The 26328-nt window shown below is 45.6% G+C and overlaps 1 protein-coding gene across 1 annotated transcript in view; it reads right to left on the reverse strand.

The window, feature by feature from the left end:
* The window catches only part of LOC139647968 (disintegrin and metalloproteinase domain-containing protein 12), a 62893-nt gene that overhangs the window by 29929 nt on the left and 6636 nt on the right, over positions 1 to 26328 (reverse strand). Inside the window, exons 2-4 of the mRNA XM_071523990.1 lie at positions 23788 to 23909; positions 22046 to 22119; positions 2267 to 2345 (exon numbers count right to left, since the gene is read on the reverse strand). Of these exons, the coding sequence (XP_071380091.1) occupies positions 2267 to 2345; positions 22046 to 22119; positions 23788 to 23909 (275 nt within the window). The remainder of the gene's footprint in view (positions 1 to 2266; positions 2346 to 22045; positions 22120 to 23787; positions 23910 to 26328) is intronic.

Below are 26328 nucleotides of genomic sequence, written 5' to 3' on the forward strand. Positions count from 1 at the left end.
GGAAATGTGCCATACCTATACCTTGAGGTGTATAGATGGAGGGCAATCCATTATACAAAAGGTAGAGAGGTGTAAAGAGAGGACAGCCCATTAAATGAAATATGAAATTTTAGTGTAGTGGGGAGGAGCAGGGCTGGATTTAGTGCACTGAGTTAATGCTACCACCTCATGTTTCTTTGATGAGATCATGACTGTGATGCATCGATATAAGGGATATGAATAGACTTTTTGTTTCGAAGCTTTCTGCAGAAACTAATGAGAACGGAAAGTGCTTACTCCCTCATACTCTGGACTAAGGAAGATTAATATCTTATACCTGGATTATTGTGGGAGGCAACCCGAGGTGTTATCATTACACTGTTTATCATAACTATGCATTTATTATTCCAACTTAATTCTTTGATATCCATACTCATAAATCATATTCCCCGGAGATGGCTTTCCTTACAGTACATGGCATTCAAATTTGTTGTATTATATGAGGACTTAGATTAAGCAGGAAAGGGACAGGACTTAAAGCAGACGAATAAACAGCGGAGGGGTGACTCATGACTAAGTCACTCCCAGCAGTACCTTCCCTCTGACACACGACTGAACCCTCCAGATCCCTTCCCCAGAGCCGATATATCAGTCTCCTCCCTGCCGGCAGGACAAATAAATTAACTATGGATCAGTCTTCCAGTAAAGACCCTCCCATGAGGAGCTGGTTCCAGTCATGAGAGAGGAATGAGGAGAGCGATGCAGGTCGAAGAGTGTCCATTTGTTCCCAAGCTAATTATGAGGTGCAGGTAGATGAGGGTTACAGGCGCTCCATGTAGTGCAAGTCACCCAACTGTCCGTCCATTTATTCATCCCTCCAACTATTCATCCACCCATGCATCCATCCACTCTCAGCAGAGCCCACCCTGGCCTGACCTGCTACAACTCCCTCATTGTCTTTATGCTCTGGAATGGCAGCAATTCTGCTGAGCTGGCCAAGCCCAGGCAGAGATGGTCCAGCTCAGTCCCACAGCAGTCTCAACGCAACGCTCTCAGTGGAAAATATTGTTCATTTTACTGTGTGGGTTGGGCATTATTGAATTACATTAATCTCTTCTATTGTGGATTTCAACTATAAGTAGGCCAATCGTTTTGTACACAGACCTCACAGGCTGTCTATAATTATGCTTTCTGGGTATCTGAACAAAAATGAGACATCTAATTGCTTTCCAAATGGCGGATGACAAAATCCCCGAAATCAGGCGAGCAGGTGGAAGATTTGAGGCACTGCATGGGAAAGATACAGCGTAGAAAAACTGTGTCGCATGCTCCAGCTGCTTAACATTCATTCATTACAGTATAACAATCAGTTTTTATGTTGCCTCTTCTCAAATAACCTGAGGAGGAACATCCAGGCCAAAGTTATATGGAGACCAAACGTGGCTGTGCAAATGATACTCTGTTAATTTCTCCTTCAGTAATACTCAGCATTCACACATCTCACTGGCTGCCAAAGAGCTGGCAGTGGGTTAATAAAGACCAATACTGCCAAACACCCTGTTGGGACTGTGGTCAGCAACTGTGCGCTGCCCTACCCAAACCCCCACAATGGCCTGGGGGCCTTGATCTGGAGTCAAAGGTTGTGACTTACAGGTTGTGAATTACAAGTCACTGGTGACAGGGTTAACAGATGTACTTTAGATAAAGTGCAATTTTAATTAAACAAGTACGAGGCTCATAAATGCAATGAGAGCTGCTGAATATTTTACAGTCAGTGACTTCTGAAGTGCACTTAGTTGTTCACTAATTCAATATTTTCTTGAGGAATGGATAACAAACCATTTTTTTGGAACGGTTTTAAGCTTTATCCATTATAAAAGACCTGAGCTGTTCCCTAAAACCTCAGCGTCTGTTCTCTGACCTCTGCGCGCCTTTTATTTCATCAAATATGAATCTGTGAGCGCAGGAAGCAAAGAACGAAAAATGGGCCCACTCACCTACACAGGCTTCTTTATGCGCAAGACTGCCCGATTGAAGGAGGTTTAAAAGTTAGGTCTAACTGGAACATCAATATTTCTTTACTTCCTCACCGGCCCAAAATAGAAGCACAATGAAGTAGAACGTGACACGAAACAAGAGTTCAACGCAGGGTCAAGCTTCATAAAAGCTGCTGGCCTGGTGGGAAAGAGGAAAACATCATCGTTTCAAGATAATACGCTTATTGTGTCAGCGCTGACAAAAAACGGAAAAATAAAAAAAACATTCATGATGGAGTTAGAAAACATACCGTGAAGTTGTGAGAGCCTGTGACCGCGCTGCCATCTTCCAGGTAATGGGTTTCTGTATAGTGACTTGCAAACAGCCCCCTAGAATGGATAAACAAAGACAACAGACGCTCAGAAGTGACCCTAAGGGGGTTAGTTCATCCAAACAATCAATCACAGTGTCTTAAGCCGTTCCACCATTGCCAGACCTGCATGGTAGATAAATAGTGTGGCCAAGTGTGACGTGCTTTAAAACCTTACCCTGCCTTAGGAGGGCTTAAATTGAATTGAGCAGCTGTAGGCGCTACGCGACAGCTCTCTGAGAGAAAATGGATAAGTCTCCGAGCCGCTGTGACGTATTCTATTAAACCGCTTTCACACTGCATGCATGCACCATGAAGAAGCATTCAATACCAATCCATATCTCATTCCATGTGATATGGTAGCTCAGTAATTAGCTTACCCAGTATAGACAATAGCAAGAAATGAACAGATGGACATAATAATATACTGGGGGTAGGGGAGATACTGTATTCACTCTGTACGAGAAAAATCATTTTTAGGTGCAGACTGCAATCAATGGCGCTATAAAGGGACTCTGCGAGGTTACCAAGTGATCCATTTGTAGTGTATGTCTAGAAAGCGTAACAAATCCAACACAGCATCGCAGAGGGATGTTGCACCGCTCTCTCTCTCTCTGTGCCGTCCTCCTTCTCAAAGAAATGGCGAAAGGGGGATAACATAAATTCAAGGGTCACTACGATGTTGGCTGCCCTTCTCTTCACCTATCAAGGTTAGCGTGGGCCCCTCCTCTCTCTGGAAGAGGAGATGGACAGTTGGGGGGGTGGAGGGGAGACCTCCAGAAATGAGCTGAGATTAGACAAACAACGGGGGACCCCTGATGGGTTGATTATTACAGCATGTGCATGAGCGTGTGTGTTTGTGTTTGTGTAGTATATGATTAGTATGAGAGAGAAAGCACTTGGGTGGAGGAGAGTCCGCGGATGCGTTTGCGTTTGAGCGTGTGTGTGTGTGTGTGTGTGTGTCTGTACGCGCACGGCAAACGCAGCCACACGCACTGTACATTACACCGCAGGACGCCAGCAGATGGTTTTGCTGGTGCTAATCCACAACAGAGGAGCAAACCTTCGCAGGCAGCTGGATTCTCTTATACTGACCTCACCACCGACAACCCAGCTGGGAGTGTCAGCTGTAACAACCCGTGGGGGAGGGAGAGAGAGAGAGAGAGGGGGGGGGGGGGGGGGGGGGGGGGGGTTATTTTGTTTGGGACCTGTCAGCGTGAGACACAATGTTTCCCCGCCCTCTACCTCTCATCGTCCAGAACGGAGCCAAAGACCTGGTAATAATCACCGGATCAAAGCGGGGCCACGGAGAGTAGAGAGCCAAATAAAATGATGTTTTTCTGCCGTCTTAATTAGGTCTGCGCTCTCCGTCCGACAGACAACCTCAACATCTGCCCACAACTGATACATGTGAATTCAGTGCGGGTGTGTGTGTGTGTATATGCCTCGCTGCTTGCATGTGTCACTCCGAGTGTGTGGGTGCACCCATGTGCCATCCATATGTGTTACATTTAGGTTTTTTGCTGATGCACTTATCCAGAGTGACTCGCAATGAAAGAGCACGTAGGGTTTAGTGTCTTGCTCATGGACACATGGTTGTTGCCCGGATTGAACCGGTGACATTCCCGTTAACGGGCGGTCTCTGTAACCACAAGGGCTGTCTGCTATCTGATCCATTCTCAGTGGATTACAAGGATGGGCATTAGCTAAATGTCATGAGTCTGTTCAACAGGCAGAGCATGGAAAAACAAAGACAAGCTCCAATCAACGTCTTCACTAAGAACTTACATGCTGCATCTCAATTGCACCACACACACCCACAGACACACAAACTCCGGAGTGCGATTTGTTAAACAATTTCTAACACTGAGTCCATGAATCTATGTCAGGCGAGACCTATACACACACATACACACACACACACTGCCACAGAGGTCACCCAGCCAATGCCACGTGAGGGTGACTGCATCTCCGCTGGGCGACACACCGCCAGCCAAGTACATCATGTATCTAATTCCAGCAGCCGCCTGCCCCGCGCGGCGGTGGCAGCTCGCTGTTTATCAATCAGCGTGAAGTTAATGAGGCGCGGGGGGAGGGTCGCGCTCCCCATTTAAAATGCATTACCTGCAGGACGGGCCTCCAGCGGGGCTCCGTCTGACTGACAGGGAGACGGCGGCGGGGAAAAAGCGCGACGACCAGTCAACACGAAGACACCGCGCTCAACACGGATCAGCGCTGTTAATGCCAGGGAACCTGACAGCCAAACAGGCACTCAGCCACAGCAACAGCAGACCTTGAGACAACAGGAAAGGTATATTGCGGAGAACGGTGTTACTGCAGCTACTCTGCTGTCTTAAAACTCTGGCGGGGAAACATTTAAGTTTTCTGGGCCTGTTCGACAGGTACGATGCCTACAATTATAGTCGTTATGTTTACTTCTTGTCATCCTGTCTCTGAGGGGGGAAAAGATTAAATAACTTTTTCAAAGAAAATATATTAAGTGAGGGAAAAGAGTGAGAGCCTGTCAGTGGATTTGACAACGCAGACAGAAAGGCAATGAAAAGGCAATGAAAAGTCACTTCAAGTTGATCCCGAATGACAGCTACTAAATGCCACTTCTTTTCTTCCTGCACTAAATTATGAGTTTCGCTGCAGTATCTCTGTTCAATATTGGCACCCTCTTTTGTCTGTCTGTGTATACGGAAATAATGGAATGACTTATCTAAATGGAATATACTGACATGCTGCTATAAATGTCATGACGTGTCATTTGAACACAATCCCTTATAAGATTTGTGACTGTTTAAACAGAGAAAAATGATCATGTTAATTTTTGGGTAATTTATCAAGAAAACCCCATCTTTCTTCCAACTGTGGTCTTTATCCTGAGTGTTTGTACTGCTTGATCTTGCATGTGAGAAGAGCAATGACGGGAGCTGTGTGAGATATATCAGTTGCAACAGCCTTGATGAATTGGACTCCGTGCTTAATCAATCAACCCCAAAAGAGAGGTCTCATTCACGGACAAGTGCTGCATATGACCTAGAAAAAAGGGACCTGAATGTCTTATGCTAATGAGACAGTTCAGACAAAAGACAAAACACTAATGCACACTCCCGTACCGAAGGCTGGGTTGAAGTTGTGCACAAGGCCCGAGCGAGCACTTTCTCACCGGTAGAGAGGAGACTTCAAAACTATCCGAGACACTTCTGATCAGCTCTTGCAGGAACTGTAAGACGCTGAAGTGATTGTGCAGTTACCAGCCGAGGGGACAAAGAGAGCCGTTAGAGTGAAAAAGAAAGTGTTCCGGACAAAATTGTTCATCATGGGCACCCACTTTAAAGACAGAAGTCAGGAGAACTCCGGGGGAAAATTGCACAGTGGTGGAGCCGAGCAGGCCCGGGCAGTGATTTTAACAAATGGGTACAGAGCTACAGAGAGATGAGAGTGACTTTCCTGGGGAAAGGTTTGGATGTCTGACATTTACTAATGTGGGCTTCAGAATAGGTCTATTTTTTGGTGCCATATATAATAGGCCAATTTTCAGTCAATGGCCATGAGTATCTTTTCAATTTCAAACTCCACAGGATTTTAACTCTCCCTCTTCTCTTGATTAAGTATCCGACCAAACTGTAAGTAACTGAACTTGTGCAAAAAAACAAAAACCACTTACACAACTGGTGACAATAAATTAGATGCACTTACTTTTTTTTTTTTCAGCAAGTACAGAACGTGAAGATCTTAAGTCCCTCAGCCTCTCCTTAATTGACTCGGTGTGACTAGTGCATTGACACCGTAGTCTTCATTACCATTGCTGGAATACAAGTTGAATCAATAGCCAGTGATTTCCCAGTCACAGGCTCCGTTATGTCTCATTAAACTCAGACAACAACCTAATCAGGGAATTCTGGACAAATCCCTGGGTTAACTATGATAAATGAGAAGCTATGCCTTTAGGTCTCTGCAGAGCAAGTAGCTCTGCAGCACTTTGCAAGCCCTGCACTTTAATTGACAGATATTTAGAGATATTTAGAGCAGATGTAAATATAAATATTTAGGGCAGATGAAATCATCGTAAAAGAAATAGGCTCCTCGTAAAAACCTAATCTAGGAACTCCAATTAGTACATTACATTTCAACAGAGAGACTCGTGAGGCAATGTGGTAGTAATAATGTCGCTTTGCTTTGATGTGGCAAATGGCAAGAGCCCAGATTCAGTTGGAAAAAGTGGGGAAAAAGTGGGATCATATGTATGAAAAAACCCTACACTAGTAACCCCCCACCCCCTTGTCTCTATGTTAGAAACATGTTTTTTTTCCAGGAGCAGGGGAAGAGGGCCAGTCTCCCTGGCTGTGATCTGTCTGACATCAGACAGTGTTGCCGGCCAGCGCCAAGTAGAGCAGAGCAGCAGAATTCCCCCCGCTTACCCAGAGCTTAATGCAACTCCCAGTCTTCACGGAGCATGTCATGAACAGAGCCGTTAGAGCATGCCAGCCAATGAACTCGGCTGGAGACGGAGGGAGGAGGGAAAAAAAAAAAAAAAAAAAAAAGCCGAAAAAGTCAAGGCGGATGATTCTGACTGATTTACATGAGCTGCCATGTTCAGAAGTGAGCTAACATCCAGCTCGGTGGCGCCCCTGGCCACATTCAGTCCAGCAGTGGAGCACCGGAGGCAGCGAAGGAGATCAAAATAAATAAATAAAAATACCGTTCGGGATATTTGCCAAGTTTCCGGCTTGGTGACAAGACTGGTTGTGCTGAAAACACGTCTTGTTAAGGGCAAAAACGAAGGCTTCTCATATTTGTTACACGCCGAGAAAGCAGGTCACGTTGGGCTTTATCAACAGTTTCAGCTCAGCAGTAACAGCCTCATTATGATTCCTCGCACCTGTCTGGCATTCCTGGGCGGTTAATTGGTCAGCGAGATGGTCAAACAGAATAGCCATTAGCAGCAGTGGCACGCAATTACCGGAGTGACTGTCACCTAGAGATTGATGTGGTTAAGCCCAGGCATGCCCCGTAAAATCAATAAAGTGTCATCTCTGTGTAATGTCTATGTGATGGATGACTCCACAGGATCCCAATTACAGGGGCTGGATGATGAATACCTCCCAAACAATGGATAAACTAATTGGAATTAGGAGAGAAATACAACACTAATCTCTGATGAAGTGTGATGATAATGATGCAGACTAGGGAAAGTTGGACATGAGGCCTGTGTGATCTGTTGACCCAGGTATAGTTTTGGCTAGGGAACCCACAGATGATCAAAAAATTAAGGATGGGGAGCTTCTTACATAAAATATAAATTTGCGTAATTCCAAAGTGCAAAAAGCACACCGAAGATATGGTCCAAAAATGTTGGTAACACCTTTGGACAGTCCAGTGTTAACACTCTACTATCAGGTGAAAGTAGATGTTCAACAAAATGTCACTTGCCTATTTGCTGCATCTCCATAGTGTATGGTAACCTTAACCCTAACTTTAGCCTAACCCCAATCCTAAACCTAACCCTAACCTAAACCTAACCCTAAAGTAATTTCTAACATTAACCTTAACCCAGACACTGAGTATCTATAGACTGCTTTTCACACTATTGTGAGTATCACCTGGAACTCAGACTTTTTATTGACACATTATAGTCACTTATATTAAGTTGAGTATCAGCACTAGAAGATCTCGAGTGTGACCAAAATGTTTGCTCCATTGCACTTTAGAATAAATTGGACTTGTATCTCACATAAGAAGGCACCCATCCAACATTTTGATAATCAACTGCACCTAAAAAGACTGAGCCTGGACATCACATAAGGATCTGTGATCTGTGGACCAAGAAATGGAGTACATGGAGGCCCAGAGGAGAGCCGGAGATGTTCTGTCAGCAGCCCTGCGCCCCCAGGAGACGTCTTGCGTTGACATCCCAACAGACTCTCCCTATCTCCCAGCTGTCCCTCAACACAATCAGGTCCTGTGTCACATAAATACCTTCAGCACATGTGCCGCTGCCTCACCGAATCACGGGAACACTTCCACTGACAGGCTTTTGGCTGCACCGCAGTCGAGTGCTGAGTGACGCATACTGCACTCGTTTCAGTCCGACAAGCAAACACCGAAAACCTAATAAATTGGTAATGTTTTTCTGAGAGCACTGAGGAGTGAGATAAAGAGGGAAACACTTCCTTGGTTTTACAATCCATCTCAGGGTGGATAAGGCCTGGGCTTTTGTAAGAGGCTTGAACAACAAGAAAGTGCAATTGCATGCGCTTTTAAATGTTATGCTGGAGTCAAATCTAGACAGCTGTTTCCACACACTCAGTCTTTTGTGTCTCCGCTGTTGTCATTTGTCAACATGCAACATCAAGCCACATCTGGCTCTCATGTGTTTTGCTTACACCACTCCTACAGGGTCTGTCACCCAGAGGCAATGCAGGCACACGGCGAACCAGGACAGCGTCTATGACATAGACCTCTCTGCAAATCATGATCACACACTCACTCATGGGTTACAGCGGGGCAAGCCTCTCTTATTTCCTCTACCAAAACATTAATGGTAATTTTATTGCTCATGATGTCACTCCTCCCCTTGGGCCGTGGAAACCATCACCACTCACATGCTCCGAATCAAAGGCAGTTTTGATCGGCAGTGTGTGAACTCTGAATAATCTTAGATTACCGCACTTCATCTCATCAAAAGGGCTATGAAGCTTAAACCCTCCTTATGCTCACAATTAAAGCCGACGTTTAATGCACACCAATAAAGCCAAAGTTGCGTAAACTTGTATAGTGGATATTAAGTCATTGATCAAAATGCAAGAAAATAAAACGTAGAAAAATCTTGGTCTGCTGAGGTGGATTTTTTTTTTCGTTCTTTCTTTTATGGCATGGGCCAGTGACATTGTTATCTGAAACTAATTATGCAGGGTGCCAAAGCAGCAGTCTCTAAAATCGCCTTTGTTGCTGTGGATCACTGGAGGGGAGATCCTTCATCCTCCTTTCTTCTCCTATCTGCCCCCAGGGCTTCTGTTCCTCTGTGGCAGAGAGCGTGCCTATGCTCTGCCTCTTCATCTCCCTCAGGACAAGCTCTGGTTGTGTGTGTCTGTATGTGTGTGAGGGAGAGAGAGTGTGCGTGTACATGTACATGTGTGTAGGCGTGACTGCATGTGCTGTTAGCACAATGTGAATTATGTGTGTCAGTCTGTGTCTGTGATCGCATGCATGCAGGATTGCGATGCGAGTGTGTGTGTTTGTGGGGGGTTGTACGTACGTGACTGACTGTATGTGCTGCTTGCATGAAGTGAATTATGTTTGTGTGTTTCTGCCTGTCTGTCTGCCTGCGTGTGTGTGTGTGTGTGTGTGTTGTGCACATTTGCCAAAACTGCATCTGCTCTTTCCACAATGTGAACGTTTGTTTGTGTGTCTGTGATTGTGCATATGTGTGTGTGTGTGTGTGTGTATTTGTGTGAGCCTGTGCCCCACATCTGCAGGGCCACGGCTTATAGATCATGAAACACATCCTGTTCTTTCAACAATATCAGCAAACCACAACACTCCCTGCCTGATATCCTATCCTATTTATTCAACCCACAGTGCATCCTGCATTGTAAAATCCGGGAGACATTATACAACTGGAAGAGAGCCTGCCATGGGTGCAGACAACAAGTATTTTGCAAACAAGTATTTTGATATTCATGACTTTTACCCCATAGCAATATCAGGATATGTTGGATGTCTGCAGTTGGAAACTGAGTCGATTTCATTTCTATTCCCTTCTGTGGTTCTAGTCCAAGTGGAAACAGTGAGCTTTCCCTTACATGAAAACAGTCTTACCTGCAGCCTCCAACAATGAACTATATCGCTGTCTGCTGTCTACATCGATTCTTGTTTGTTTGGAATTTTTCTAGAGCAGTATGTGGGTTGAGGCTGAGGAGGGAGGAGGGATTGAGGAGCGGGGGGGGGGGGATGCAAAGTCATTTTCAGGAAGGGTCATGCTAATACAAGAGCTTTGAGGTTTCCCATTAATTCAAATGCTTTGCAATGAACTGGCCCAGGGCCCAAAGCTCTTGCATCTATATTCATTGCAACCTCGTGCCTGAACTAATGAGTGACTTGGGAACTTCAAACAATCAAGCCTATCATTCTTTTCACAAGGTAAATGCACACATAAAAAGCAGCATTTCAATTAATTAAACCTGTCTGAACCAGTGTGCCCTCCCTCTTTTTCGCGGCTCTCCTCCCCCGCCTCGCGTGCCTTGAGGGAAATCAAACAATTAAGAACAGAATACAAATTTACTCTCCCTCCCTTCATGTCTCTCACCCCTCTGATTGTGTCAGCATCACTGAGGGAGACGTCCTCCCTCGTTCCGGCGAAAGTCAAAATAATTCGGATGCTGGTGTATTAGAGGGGGTTCGGCGATGAACCCTGACCCCGTGTTCCTCCAGGAGATGACTGACAGCTGAGCGTGTGCAGGGAATACGAGGGGCGGAGAGGAGGAGAGGAACGCTACGAGGTGAGAGTTGGAGGAGACAGAGCAAAAACAACGTAATTATTTAATGAGAAATCAGCCTGCAGTGAAATGTGTAAGGTCGGGCTTCATGCATTTGCAACAGGTGCGATCTCTTTAATCAACAAGGAATGCGATGTCCAATTTATTAAGCAATGCCATTGGTTTTCCTTCCACTGTGCATTCACAAATAACTACCGCCTTGACATAAAATAAGACTCTGTATGCCATCCTTCTTTTGATCAGCTCCCCACATTGCATCACAGCACGTCACCCCGGCGTGTCTCTGTGTGACTGATTTCCCAATAACGCGCTACCAGCTCATCGATCATCCCCGCTCCACTGAACCCTAGGAGGAATATCGCTCCTCTCTCCGGGCTGATGTTCAGCTGATGCACCCAGGAAGTGGAACATTATTGGCTTTCCCTAAGCGAGTGTTTGTAAACACCGCGTCGTACATCACGGCACGCAGATGGAGCGCACAGCTGGGGCCCATCCATTTTGTGCCATCATTGAGCCATCGCGCATGAAGAAAAGGTGAGCACGGTCAATTTGCATCCACACACACCCATTCATTAATTTCACCAGCGCTCTGACGGCGCACGTGAAAAACATCCATCGCCAGGCAACTGGGTCTCCCCCTGTCAAGTAAACAAATGCCTTGTTGTTTTTCAGGAAAGGGCCGATAGCTTCTCTCTCGGCTCTCGTGTCACACAAGTTTCCTGCTCGGCCCTCTGTGAATTTGCGACCCGGCTGTGACCCCTCGCTCGCTCAGAGACCCCGTTGATGATTTTGAGGAACTGTGTCATGCGCTCGGGCCTCCGCCCCGCGGGGTCCCGGCACCCCCGAAGCAGTCCACAGCCTCTTCATCAAACCGTGGCAGGTCCTATTGTTGTTGGCAGCTCGCTCCTGTCCCCAGCGCTGGAGGGATTAGGTGAGAGTGAGTGAGGAGCGCGGGGGGGGGGCCACTGAGGGGAGACCCTGCCATGTCCCGTGCCCCGACACAGGGAGTTTGCAGAAGTTGCTGACAGAAAGAAAAAGAGAGAGCGAGAAAAAAGAGAGAGACAGAGAGACAGGAGGGGGGGGGGGGGGGGCTACCTTCACACTTCATCTGACAACACAAGAACAAGAACGCCAGCAATCCGCAATCCAGTCATTACACATACTTCCCTTGCCTCCGTCCTTCCTCTCCCTATGTGTCCATCTCTCAGCGCCGCGGGGCCTCAGCCTCATAACCTTAACGATGAGTGGGATGGGACCGGAGCATCTGCTTTCTGCATGACATGGAGACGGGGGAAGACTCCGGGCTCCGGGTCCCTTACTTTCTCTGCACCATTTCCTTTTATCACTAAGCTAAATTTAGTGATGAAAGAAGCGTCTGAACTGTAACTCCTACACAGGTTTCCCATCCACCCAAGTGCTTGGAGGCTTAGCCGGATATCGCCGATGTCGATTTGAAGTCTTAAATCAATCAAAAGTGGGAATAACACAGATGTATTCGCCGTGGCCAAGGTTCCTCAACGGAGACGCTATCTTTTGAGGGGGGGGGGGGGGGGAGTTGCTGCTGTATTTTTCTGCTGCGCTGGTCAACTGGAGCGGATGCTGTTGTTGCTTTCCGTCCAGCGGTCATTTTTCACAAGGCCATTGCTCCGTGTGTAGGGAAACCAAAAAAACAAAAAACAAAACAAACAAACAAACCCCAAAAGTCCAACATCAGCCGAAAAAGACGGGCTTCCTTCGGTCCAAAAGTGACTGTCTGACAGATGACTACACGTGGCTTCCTCGCTCAGTCACTGACCCCGCACACAGGGAGCGCTGGTCATACGGAGGTCAGTGGACTGTGAGAACGGAGAGAACAGGATGGAGGACAAGTAGAGCGAGCATTCCCTCCTGGCCGACGGCTACATTAACTCACACTCTCACTCCGGCACGTCTATCTGTCCGTCTGTCCGTCTGTCTGAGGGAGGATGGAAGCCGGGACTGATTATCTCTGTGGTCAGCAGCCACAGAGGTCAAAATCTTAGGCTGTCTTTGTTTATTCCCTCTGGCACCCCGCAGCCTTTAGAAAATGAGATTTGACTTAGATTTATGTGAGATGTTTGCTTAAGGAAGGGGGGAGGGAGAGAGAGACAGAGAAAAAGACAGAAGGAAAGAGCGGACAAGGGAGAGATGGAAAGAGAGGGTCATCGTGTGGGGAGGTAATGTGTGAATGTGTGCTTGTAGAGAGACAAGCCTTGCTTTAAAGAACATTGTCCCTGCAAACCCACTTTCTCTCCTCAGGTTATCATAATAACTCAGATGCTCAAACTAACTTTTAACGCAAAATCAACAAGGAGCTCAGATTTATACATTTAAGTGTCATAATCTCATCACATGGCGTTCCCAGTCTTTTTTGGCAGTTAATATTTAAATGATTGTGCGCCTTTCATTCTGGCTACTGGTGTTTACTGTGTGACAGAATGTAAAAACAATGTTTTATTCCTCATGGGCACACAAATCCAATATATAAAGACAGATATTATGTTTATGTTTGCCGTTCCTTCAGTTGCATTTCTGCAATGCATAAGCCCCTGGAGGTGGTTATGTTTTCATTTCTACATAACTATGATATTATTGCAGTCAGTTTAGCTAGACAAAGGATATATAATTACAATGCCTGTTGTGACTTCTTCGGCCACTTGAGTGTTGCAGTACTCTGTATTCATAATAGTGTATTCAAAAGTGTACTCATAATAGTATATAATAGTATAGTAAGTGTCTTAAGCACTGTAACACTAGTCACTAGACACTAGGCTGGTCAATGATGGCTGGTAGTGCAATCTGAATTTTTCTAATAAGTACAATCAACAATAAGAAATGGTTATGAATCAAGGGCAGACACACTGGGATAAAAACGAGGTATTGCTCATATTCAAGGAGAATAATTTTCTAAATGCATTCACAAGATGGATGGAGAGCTGGAACAAAAAGAAAATAATATGCACTCATACTTTATCAACCTTTTGGAATATGTTGAACATTCTTGCGATAATTTGTTCTCGCAGATAAAGCCCAACTTTACGCTTCATTAAATGTTACAAAGGAAAAACGTTACTGAAAGGTCTAAAAAAAAGAAAACACATGGTCTAATCTACCTACACAATCCTTTCTGTTCATAACTTTTATTACCAAATTATCCTATTCTGTTTAAAATGACAGCATGGGATTTACCGGTGAATTAAATTGTGTTATTTTTAAGGTCTGCATTTCCTCTGAAATGGTCCTATAAAACAAATAGCTTGAGTCTGATGATGCACACCAGGTTCATAATAATGCAAGAAAGGGCTCTTGAAAGATGACTCATATGCAAGAGATGGAAAACAACAGGGCGGGGGCTGTCTGCCTGTCTGTTTGTTGTCTGGTCCTATTGCATGTCTTTCGAGGGAGAAAAACAGTCCACTGGCCTCTCACTTCATGGGCACTACCAACACAGCAGCACCCAGTAAATCTCCGGCTCTGGGGCTTCTATGGGGTCAGAGGCAGACTAACGGTTAGAGACGCAAGTTTGGATCCCAGCTGTGAAAACAAAACACGTTCTCCCCTCCCTCATCAACTATCATCAAGGTGCTCTTGAGCAAGGCAACTAACCCCCGATTTCTCCAGTTCAAATCATGCAAACTGGCCCCATTAAAATGATTTGATTTTAGTAGTTTAGTGAAGTGAGCCAATCAAGACCAAGCCCAGTTTGTGATGCGTTGACTGGAGTGAGTCTGAAACTGCCTTTAAAAAGGATGGATTTTTGAAAATGCAATAACTTTAAAACAAGCAAACTTTGAGAATGTCTATGTTAAACATCTTTGATCATCTATGTACATAAATAGAGGAAACTTTAGTTCCTATGATAGCGCCCCTTTGGGAGAAATCCAGCCACAATAGCAACCTCTATCACAAGGGGATAGAGGACCCTCCATAAGCCGTTTACTGAAGGTAAATAGTGAGCAATGGCTCGTCCCCCAGAGAGAAACCAGCACCCAGCGGCAGCCGCAGAGGAGCCGTTGCTTACAGTAGGTTCCAGTTGGCTGTGTAAGTGCTTTTGTGGTGGAGGGGGGGTGGAGGTGGGGCGGTGGGGGGCTGCGGAATGGATTTAACAGCTGGAGTCCTGAGACCCCAGTGGCCCGTCTGGAAAAGGGCTCAGAGCGGAGAGGGGAAGCCCCCTATCACTGCACAAAATCCATTTTAACAAGTAATTTCGTCCCGTATTCAGTCTTTATTTTTTTCTCTTAAAACAAGTAAAAAAATGTATCATTGAGGTGAGATGATTTACCTTTTCCGATAAAGTTTCACTTGTTTCAAGAATCTGATGAATGAACAAACAAGTGGCAACATCTTGAAATAAGGCAGATCACTCCACCCGTGTCAAAATAATATCACTTGATTCAAAAAGTAAGATTTTAAGACTGTATACTAGATTAAATGACTTATTGAGATGTTTGCAGTGTAACCTGGAGGCTCAGAGAGAAAGGGATGGGTGAGGAGGTTGGAGAGGTAGAGAGAGAAACATCAGGGTGAGAGGTGAAGGGGGAGAGTTGTGTTTGGGATTTGTGATAAGCTTGAGGGTTAGAATGGGATAGAAGCCATCTAGAAATCAGTACAAACACACTTGTGCACATGCGCATACACACATACACACACACACACGCACACATAAAAAAACAGAACTTTGGAGGACAGCATGGATGAGATCTTTCTGTTCTCCATCCTGAAGGAAGGGGCAAGCCGTTCCAAGGGCTTTCCAGTGTTACTGGGTGCCTCCTAATTAATTAGGAATGTCGAGCAGCGAGTCCGCCTTATTAATTACTGCTCTAAGCTGGGAAATAATTGGAGCTTCTCAGAAGGTAATTCAAAAGAGGAAAGCTCCTTCCAAAAAATTCCGTTTTGAAGGAGGTAGTTAAAAGGAGCGGGCTCTGGACAGAGATGAGCCCAGTTTCCAAGGCTCGTCTTTGAAACTAATGAATCACAGTGTATCATGGCCTTGCAGCCGGAAGGGTAACAAGAAAGGTACAAAGGCTAGAGTTAACCTCAGTGCATCCTTCCCTGGGTAATAAGGTTCTGTGGTGGTTCTGAATGAATTTTAGAATAAGGTGTGTGTGTTTGAATTTTGCTGATGAAAGGACGTTTGTGTGCATGTTTGTGTGTTTGAGAGAGAATAAAGCGTATGTGCATGCATATATCCAGTTGTGCGTGTTTATGAGTGTGCATATTTTCTTTGTGTGTGTGTGTGTGTGTGTGTGCGCTGACCATGAATGAGCGGACTGGGCTGTTTCCGTCGTTTCCACAAAACCCCATTTACTATGATGCATAAACGAGACCTCCCTGCCTGTCACCCACTATCTATTACCTGTCCCTGTGTGTTTCTCTCTGTGGGAGCCCTTGGTTAATAGGTCAGTGGGCAAGCTGATAACGTGCCAAGCTGGTTTCAGTCCCCTACCTCGGCTGACAGATAAAGATCCACATCTCCATCAGCGGGAGCAAAGATGTAATTACGCGTCGTCTCCACAGTGATTACGGGAGCGTGGCAGAGAGAGCACACATCACAAGCCTCGATGCCTCGGTGGATGGAAACCTCACACCACCGTCTCTATACTTCTCTGCCACCTTCCTCTCACTTTTTTCTCCCCAAACTTCCTCCTATCGTCCCTCCTCCCTCACATCTTCCTCTTCTTTACCCACCTCCTCCTTGCTTCCAATTCAACAACGAGGGGATGAAGGAGCGCTGGGCCAGCTGGTAACCATGGGAACCGAGTATTTAATGGGATCTTAAGAGGAGGTAGTTCTTATTTTCATTCCGTTAATCACCGGAGAATTGGAGTCTAGTGCCGCTCAAGAGAAATGGCAGCTACTGGGTTTTGATAGGGCGAGGACTCAAATGTGAAAGCCATTATAATAGTGATCAACTTGACTAAGCACTGGAGCCCTGATGAAAAAAAAAACACTTCGTCTCCTTGTTTTATTGCTGACTTAATAACTTGGGGAAGGATTTTATACACTCCTTGTCTTACTCCAGGCTTAATGACTAGGGGAAGGATTTGATACACATGGGTGTCTTCGGGTTTGACGTTCTTTAAACAATCTGTGTGTGGCTCAGCAGCCGAGGACAATAACTCCACAAAGGAGGTCACAAAGACGTCTTTCTTCCAGACAGGGACGGTTATTTGTGTGCTGTCTTTGGCCTTCTGTTTGCTCAGTTCCCCAGCCCTGAGAGAGCCTGTTTCCTGTCCACGTTTCCAGTGAGACACGAGGATGTCTTCATTGAGAGAAGCAACAGGTCACAGGCCGGCACCAGCCAGGCCTGCGCAGGCTCGCACCAGAGATACGGAGTCAAATAACAGCCCTAAAAAACACAATACGCGAACTGGGATGAACTGAGTGCGTCTGGATCCTGTCCAGGCTCCATTATATTATTCTTACAAACACCAGAGAGATAGATGAAGTTAGTAGCTCATCCAGGCCAAGCCACGCCTGCCCCTCAGGAAGCACATCCTCTGCCTGCACTCTGTCCAGGGAGAAGGGCAGATCAAAGTGTGTGCACATGTGTGTGTGTGAGTGCTTTTGTGTGTGTGTGTGTGTCTTCTTGCATGGATGACCCCAGAAGATGGATAGTCAACCCCCCAAGCCCCTTATGCTCAAGGCTAAAGATCCTGATGAGCAGGGAGAAACCCCCAGTGCAGGTATCCAAGAACAGCCTCCACCCTGCTGACGAGCCCCAGGCCTCCTCTCAACGATCCTGCAGTCCATTAGAAAGGGAAACACGGATGGAGAGCATGCTGCCTGCCCGGCTTGGGACTCGTCTGGAGAGGCTACGGGCGGTTACTCTGCTGATGCGCCTGGAGGCTCTGAGGCCAAACTGAACCTTTAGAGCCTCACATCCTTGGCCACAAAGCAGCAGGAGCTGCTAGGAACAGCTTGGCCAGGAATGGTTCTACACCCACTGGTGAATGCTCGCTAGACCCGATCTGTGCAGGCTCTGCGTGCCTGGAAGATGTTTCCACACACGCCTATGGTGCAATGAGGCAGTTTGATATGCCACAGTGTTATGATATGGTCTGCGAAAGCATAGCACTTGGAACCGGCTTCAATAGGATCAGCTCAAATACCTGTAATCCTTGACAACAACCCCAGAAACAGAGCTGGATTGTAAGATTTAAATATTTGGCTTTGAACTTTGGCATCAATGAACTTATTATAGAAGAATATTGTAATTTCAAGATGCACTTCAGGGCATTTGCGACTATGGATATTCCTGCATAAATGCTCGTCCAACTCTATGCCACAGAAGACTTTTGGTAGCAAATGATTCAAAATCCAAAAAACTGCTCAGAAAAATACTGCTAAAAGCCAGGTATTGTAAAGCTTGTGCTCTTTTCTACCCTGTGAGTAAATTGTTGCTTAGGAAAGGCACACTTTTTCCATGCACCCCCGACTGTGACAATTTCAACCTTGAAATTACATGCAGGGATAAGCAGCTTCTTGTGTGATGCGCACTTGAGGTGATGAATATGTAAATCGAGGCATGTCCTTCACATTATGATACAAGGATTATGAGTCTAATGAAGTCCATCTGTACGTGCCTTTCTTTACGCATCTGAAACTCCACAATATGTCTAGCACTCCCACCGGTTTCCTGATATAAAACAAGAAATCTGTATACTAATAAACGCCAAAGACATCAAAGAATGAGTCACTTGAAGCAAATGAAAGGTTATGCAATGATGTTGATTTGTCTCTGAACAACTGTAATCTTATTTAAAGCAATATGACGACTGTCCACAACTGAGATGTGTCCTGCCATGGGCTTGTAAGGAATCATCAAACGAGACGGCGCCGCTACTAGGAAGCACAGAGAGGGGCGAGGATTCGTTGACAAGCGCTTGCTTTAACAAACGCCCGATGCGTCCAGCGTTTCCGCACGGATAGGGCCTGAAACTTTCAACTGTGCCATCTATAGAGAGCCAAATTGCACAGCTGACATCCCTCCTCTGTGTTGCTCAAGGCAACATGCGCCCTTTCCATCTCGATGACGGGCGGCTTTCAGAGGGTGTCCGGGGATGTTGTGGGAATATCTCAGACCTCTGTCTCTCCGCCTGCCTGCCGCAGTTCTTAATGCCAATGAGCAGACACACCAAAGAATATGTATATATTACCGTGGACGGATGGGCAGTTACCATCGTTTTGCAGGCTTTCCAAATGTCATCAGCGCCATCGACTCTACAGGTGTCACCATCAGGGCACCAAGCGCACAAGAATTTGTTCTTGTGCGCTTGGTGCCCTGATGGTGACACCATCAGGGCATGGTTTATAGGAAGACACTGCATGAACGGTCACCTAGTATCTGATGTAGACATGACAGTGCATGGAATTTCCAGGATCTGCCCATCATGCCTTCATTCACAGTCTAGTTTGGCCACAAAGATAGATGAGCAATGCATATGGTGAGCTGCGTCTCAGTGGCACTTCATAAAGAAACTCTAACCCTAACTTTTGACATAAAACTTGAAATAAAAAAACCTTTCAGTGATTTCTTACTGGCAAAAGGCAAGCTGCCAATTCAATCTTAATGCACAGTTGTCATAAACAAAACTGATTTACAGGCATGCTGTATTTAAAGGCAAGCAGAAAGACATGAAAAGAAAAAAAGTCTGTCATATTTCCACAATACTAATAGGAAGGATAAGAAGACAAGGTTTTTCATAAAAATGTGCACAACCAACAGTACACCCAAAGTCCTCGGTGTACACATCACATTGGCACATCGGCAGTGTGTGTGCTTCAGTGAGGGGGATTTTCATACCATGTGTCATCCGCATCCTTTTTGTCCTTCCTATCTGCTCATGTGTAGTTCACTGGGCTTCCCTTTTGGTTTTCTGGCCCTGCTCTGTTTTTCAATAGGACTCAAGCAAGGAGTCAAACTCCACACTTTCAGACAAACTTCTAAACCTCAAAAGAATTCAGTGACCAAACCAAGGTGTATTTGACATATTGAACAGTCTTTAGTCTGAGATGTGTTTCAAATACGCAGATTATCTGTTTATATTAATCTGGCCTACAATACTGTGTTTATGGAGAACTGTTCAGCCATCCAGTGATAAATATAAGTAAAAGGAGGAGGAGTAACGTTTTGCGAAAAATAGACAATGGTCTCATTGTTTTGAAAAGAGAACTATGTCATTTTGAAAAGGCAGTTTAGAATATTGTTAATAAAATTTCCATGCACCTCTAACTGCCTAGGCGACCTCAGCTGCACCTACAGGGGTAATGGCAGTTCAGACCCACAGAGCCTGTCTGTGAACATGTTCACCTCTCAATCAAATCGCAACGGTCATGTTCAGCTGTGCAGCACGCCTCTCTCATGTTTTGTTGCCAGAAATATTTATTAACAAAGAGAAAACAGCAATAAATCTGCGGGTTTTAATTCAAATCATTTCATTCTGGGCCATATGTCTCCTCCTCTCCAGACGCTGGTTGTGTTTGAACAACTGGATTTCATCAGCGGCGCAGAGCCAGTCTGCCAGCAACCTCAGACAGGAACCTTCACTTCATGTCAGCACAGGTTCAGATCTGGCTCTGGCATATTGATCCGCAGACCAAAACACTCACTCGGCACTACATGACCTCTTCCAATCCGCGTGATAGTTGTGATTTGTCATGTCAAACATGAATGCCATAAAGTAGCTTTTATTTTGACGTGATCGTTACACCGATGTTATACCCGCTTTCCGATGTCCTATTTTGACTCGGCCAACTTAAATCATTGAATGGTGTGAGAATCCACACATGATGAAAATTCAACCCTTCCCAACATCACACGTGTCAGTGCCAGTAATTAGGCCAGACCCGCTGCAACCGTTGAGAGTAAATTCTGTCAGATTGGCATTTGGAATGTTTGGAGGTTTGTTTTATTAAAGTCTTTCCATCATGCTCAAGCTCATTAGAAAGTCCTAGATTGAACTTCTCCATCGTCTCTGTTTGTTCCTCTTGGCCCGGGGTTCGACTCAACTGTGGACTTTACATTTAATGGTATTGGACAACGATGACAGCCATCTTGGACGGGGATCATGTGGGTGATGCATGGGAATGTGCGGCTTTTTTCCACTCCAGCTGATCATGGGGGAAAACTTAAGTTCTCTTTTTTGAAATCGAATGTTTTTACTGAAGGAGAGTGTAATTCCCTACTATAAATGAGGCTGGTGAAAATCTGACAGTCTGCAAGCTGGCTTTGACCAGTCTGCTGGGTACAAAATCCACACCTGTGCAAAACAGGAATGTTATTTGACATAAAGCCTGAGTATGATTTCCCACCAAAATATTTTCAATGCAGGTAAGCCATAAAATTGCGGTTGCTGGTGTCGAAAGGTTTGACCGGCAGTCTGCAGGTGGAATTTACATATATTTAGTCTGAAAAACGAGCGAGGTTCAAGGCTGACTCTGGCGTAAGAATCCCCCTCTCTGTCGCTCCCTCTCTGACTCTCTCTTAGCTCCCCTCTCCCTCCTTCTCTATCACACAGACAGCTCCGCTTGTTCCTGGTTGCTCATGTGTGGCAGCAAAGCTGGATGGAAAACATATTGCTCCATCAATCACATCCCATTCTTCTCACCAGCCAAGAGACTCAGAGGCTGTCTGAGACCGAGGCCGACCATGCCGAGCCCTTGCGTAAGAATGCAAGAATGACAAATATTCATTCAAACAAATGCCCGGGACCTGTCTCTGTCAAACTGCACCTATCCTGATAATGTCATCTCTTTCAAATGATGTTCCCCCGCTTGCTGGTCCCTTGACTGACACTCTGTTGACAGCATCTTAATGCACAGAGCGCGGAGTGTGTTCTGTGTTCAAACGAAGCCTCCCTTCTCCCCTGTGTTACGCCGATAGATCAAATGAAAAGATAGAGGGTGAATAAGGAGGGAGATGTCGGTTTTCATCAATGTTTGGCTGACGTATTCAGGAACTTTTGTCTTTCAAGTCTTTGTTTCAGCAGACGAAAGACCAAAGCACACAGAGCGGTGCCATGCCCACACGAGCAGTGTGAGAGAAGAGTTCCTCCCTTCGCTGGCTGGTTTGTGTGACACACAGCTTGGCTGCAATCCCAGTTGTAGCCCCTGGGCACCGCATATGTCACCCATTTGTACTCCAGAAAGCACTGAATTCAAAGCTAAGCCAAGTTGGAATGGAGGGGACACTTACTCATTTTTCTCCACAGCCAAGAGCAGCTGCTCACCTTCCGCTTCAATCAGGAACTTCAGTGATGCAGGGTGACCCTGAAGACACACAGACAGGAGAGGAGATGAAAAAGATTAGTTCTGGAGTCAAGCAGACAGCCTTTTGATTGTAGAAAGATGTTAAATATCATCTCTGGTTGCTGTTCAAATATAGCAAGTAGTCTTGGTTAAATTAAAAAATCAAATCCTGCACTGTGTGCTGTGACAATAAAATAAAAAAAACACATCAAATGGTTCTCAAAAACCTTTATTCCACTACTGACAAAACTTTGACTAAGCCACCCAGCAGCAAAAGAAAACGTGCGCCGGCGACTGTTTTCAATTGATGAGAGCAGTCAGAAATCCTTATGAAGCCACTTTGTATCTTAGAACAAGAGTAGAGAGGATTAGCTTTATGGTTCTATTCCATTTGACATTAATCCTACAGAAAGCCACAAGTCTCAGCACCCCTGAGTTACAACAAAGTGAGCGGCCATGTGTCTCTGTTACAGTCAGAGGAAGTGGCACAGAGTCATACATCATCTCTGCCTATTGTGCTCTGCAACAAACACGGTTGCACATGTGCACATCGGCCCAAACGCACACTATCACACACACGCACACACACATATACCACCATTCATCTCCTACCTCACTACCTCTCCTGTCTGTTGCACATGGGCACACGCACACTCAGACGCAGAAACACGAAAACGCAGATCCTCTGTCTCATATTTTCCATATCAGTGAGCAGACATGCACACACAAAGACACACAAACACACACACACACATACACATTCACACATAGTTCAATCTGGGTCAACTCTGGCAAAGAGCACTGCTCTGGGTTAAGTCATCCATCACCCCCCGTGGAGCAGAATGTCTAGTGGATCATAAGGGGATATGGAAGCAGAACACTTAAGGTTTGAGGCAATATCATTGCACAAGCCATGTTGGGCTAAACTTCCTACTCATTTCAATTGGAACAGCTTTGGACATGGATGCTACATCCCCCGAACGCATGTACACCCTGCCATTTACAGCTTTGAGGAAAAAAAGATGCTACATTGCATGTTTTGGCTTGTTATCAAGGCAGAAATGTATCCACATTAGCACTCAGACATATTGCCTATTTCTAACAAAATTCCACCTGCACTGTGAATACTCTGTCGGATTTGAATCTGAGTTGTTGTTTTTTTTCAGCTAACCGTATCCCAAGGAAACACACACCTTGTGTGTTTGGTTAAGCCAGGAAAACTAATTCACCAATGAATAGACTCAATAATAGAACTCGGAAATCCAAGCTGTGTTTTTAAGTATGCCTGGCAGCCATATACATCTTTTTTTTTTCAACGTCTGGTACTATTACACCACACAGAGCCAAGGATCCCAGATTTCAAACATTTCATTAACATTCCAGTGGGCCGCACAGTGTTTCCCTGTCTCTCCTTCCTAAGATGCAGAACACATGTTCAGATTGTACAGCTTCCCATGTTTGAAATGTACTGAATTGAACACTTTGATTAGCCCTCAGAAACCACGGCTCGGAGGCAAAGACTGCTATTTCTGCCTGGCTGCATACTGTCCTACACACTACAGCGGAGCCGATTCTTGGTAGTGACAGATGGGAGCGTGATTCAATATATTAACAACGATTCCCCTAATACAAAAATGTGATTAGACGGAATTTATTCATAATCATTTTGTGCTCTTTATTGTTCTTCACCTGGGATTTGAGTAGGCTGAGCGGTTTCCAGTCTTGTCCGACCAATAGGAGAGGTACTGTAGTCCCATAGTGTTTCTGCTTTGCTGTTGGTCTGTGTCGAACGGTCGTGCTCAAAACGTTTCCTGCGAAAGACAAAATAAATACCATGTGAGAATACATATGACACTTCAAAGTCATCCTCCTTCATTCAAATTCTCAGAGCATCTCTCAAGCCAGTCCATGTCCTTCTTTGTAGACACAAATGATAAAGATGGGAACATTTCTGAGCTGAATTTCCACAGACAACTCGGATAATGAATTCATCCCCCCCATTAAAAAGGCCTGAGCCTGCTACTTGTTAACAACAGCCCAACGCAACCTGACACCACGGCAGCCCCGTAATAGAAAGTGTCACTTAAACATAATCACAGTACTTGCATTTGATGGCTTTACTGTGCCACAGCATACAAATAATACACTTTGTATGTTTTGTCTTTCATAACTAACAATTATCCACGCTGACAAAATAAAATGCCATCTCCAATACATGATATATCCTCGCCCATCCTGAACATCTGCTCACTTCCTATTTATAGGCTGTCAGTCCAGTGGAGCCCGTCTCTGCTGCCATAAAGCCAGGAATACAATGCCACTAATCAACGCTCTCAGACATCAAGGAACAAGAAACGTCAGCCTCTGTGGAGACCGTAACCACCCCCTTGCCACTCGCGCTGTTGCCGCTCATTTGCATAATTCTCCCATAATTCTTCAGGAGTGGAGAGTTGTGAGTAAAGGGGAGCTTGGGTTGCTGTTGTTGGTGCGATAACTCCTACCACAGGCCCAGTGTCCAGGCTGCAGTGCAGGGATTAGACTTAGCTTTGGGGCATTGTTCCAGCATGCTTTTATCTCCCCTCTCTCCAAGTGCAGTGTTCTGACAGGGTGTTAACTGAGCCTCCAAACGGCCGGCGTTCCTCGGAGCTCTGCCGCGGTGCCAGTCATTCAAGAATATACTCGTCCCCAAATCCAATACCGACGTGCTCTAGCGTACCGCCCGGAGGTGAAGTGGCAGCAAAAAAAACGACCACTACCCCAAGTACCACACCACTTATAACTGTGACAGAGGCTGCAATCTCTCTCTGAAAAGTCGATCATGAACACAGAGAAGCTCGGAATCCAATACTGAGCCACTTGAGGACCTTGCTAACAGGGCTCCTGCAGTAATCAGCTCCCTCGGCGGGGGAAGCTATTTTGGAGCTTAGGTCTCTTACCAAAGCAGTGGGGGTTGTTAGCACCATTTGTTTCAGTGCAAACATCCTAAATCAAATGTTTGCTTGTGTTTTTTTCCCTCCACTGAAGCTCCATCAACCGTTTCGAAACAGCAGGAAAACAGTTTGTTTTTTTTGTTTGAGTCTGATGCCCGTGGACTTGGGAATAGTGTGTGTGTGTGTGTGGTCTTGGCGCAAGTTAAGCGATGTTTTGAACTTCAAACTTTATTCTTTCTTAACTCTGTATTGTATTTCAAACACAGACGCAAACACAAAACACACACACATCCATACACTCGTCAAAGATGCTTCCACTGTTGCTATTACCCCCAGCTTCAAGGCCCGTGTCCTCTCCTTCTCCATCCATGAGTCACCCAGCTAAATTGCTGAGTCTGCTTATTATCCAGCATTAATAACCCAGACCAGGCACTGAGCTCCCCAGCTGAGCTTTGTTCTGGTTTCTGCTCTGAGTAAACCTCCACTCTGGAGTTCATCACTGCAGCCGCTCCAGCTGATAGCATAGAGCCAGAGGTGACCAGCTCAGCAGTCTTCATCCAGCTCTGGCCCCGATGATGAGAAGCAGGCGCCTGGCGAGGACGGGACGGCATCACACACACAACAGCGGGAACATCCTACGCTCATTAGTCCTAGAAAAGTTGCTCTGTCTAGAGGAGGAAGGAGGTGGCGGGATGTGCTGAGTAAGGGAATGCATGACAACCTCTGAGAAAAGCAGGGTTGCAATAAACACACACAGGGGCAAAACTGTCCAAACGGATGAGAAGAAAAATAGAGAGAAGTTTCTCATTTGACGGAGTGAGGTCAAGTCCACATTGAGGTCAGCCGGTTTATGAGCGAGGCGAACGCACACAGATGGAATGGCCATCACCTTTTTCAGTGCCGTGCCTCGCATCGGCTTTGAAGATGAGGTTCACAACCGTGCAGGATTTGGTGCCCTGACTTCAAAGTCTAGTTGTGAATGACCATTTTGTTAATGTGGTGCGCTAGGAGGTTTAATTCCCACTTATAAATGGCATTATATTAGTGGAAATAGTCTGCAGCCTCGTTCCTTTTCCACGTGCTTGGGAGAGACATTTGTTAAAGTTGGAGAGTAGCGGGGGCTGCAGTGTGCGGAGTGTGTAAGTGGCCTTTGTTAGTTAGAAAGTTATAAGAGCTACTAGAAGCATTAAGGGAGCGGTAAAAGTGGCACCAGGACCTGAAGCCTTATTTATAAGTTCAATAAAGGAGAGTGTAAACAGAGGTCTTAATAAAGCCGAGCTCTGGCCATGATCAGCTCCCT

The sequence above is a fragment of the Centroberyx affinis genome, unplaced genomic scaffold (genome assembly GCF_046629955.1).
Source record: "Centroberyx affinis isolate AG114_WGS23_722 - 3 ecotype Tasmania unplaced genomic scaffold, CSIRO-AGI_Caff_v1 ptg001131l_1, whole genome shotgun sequence".
Lineage (NCBI taxonomy): Eukaryota > Metazoa > Chordata > Actinopteri > Beryciformes > Berycidae > Centroberyx > Centroberyx affinis.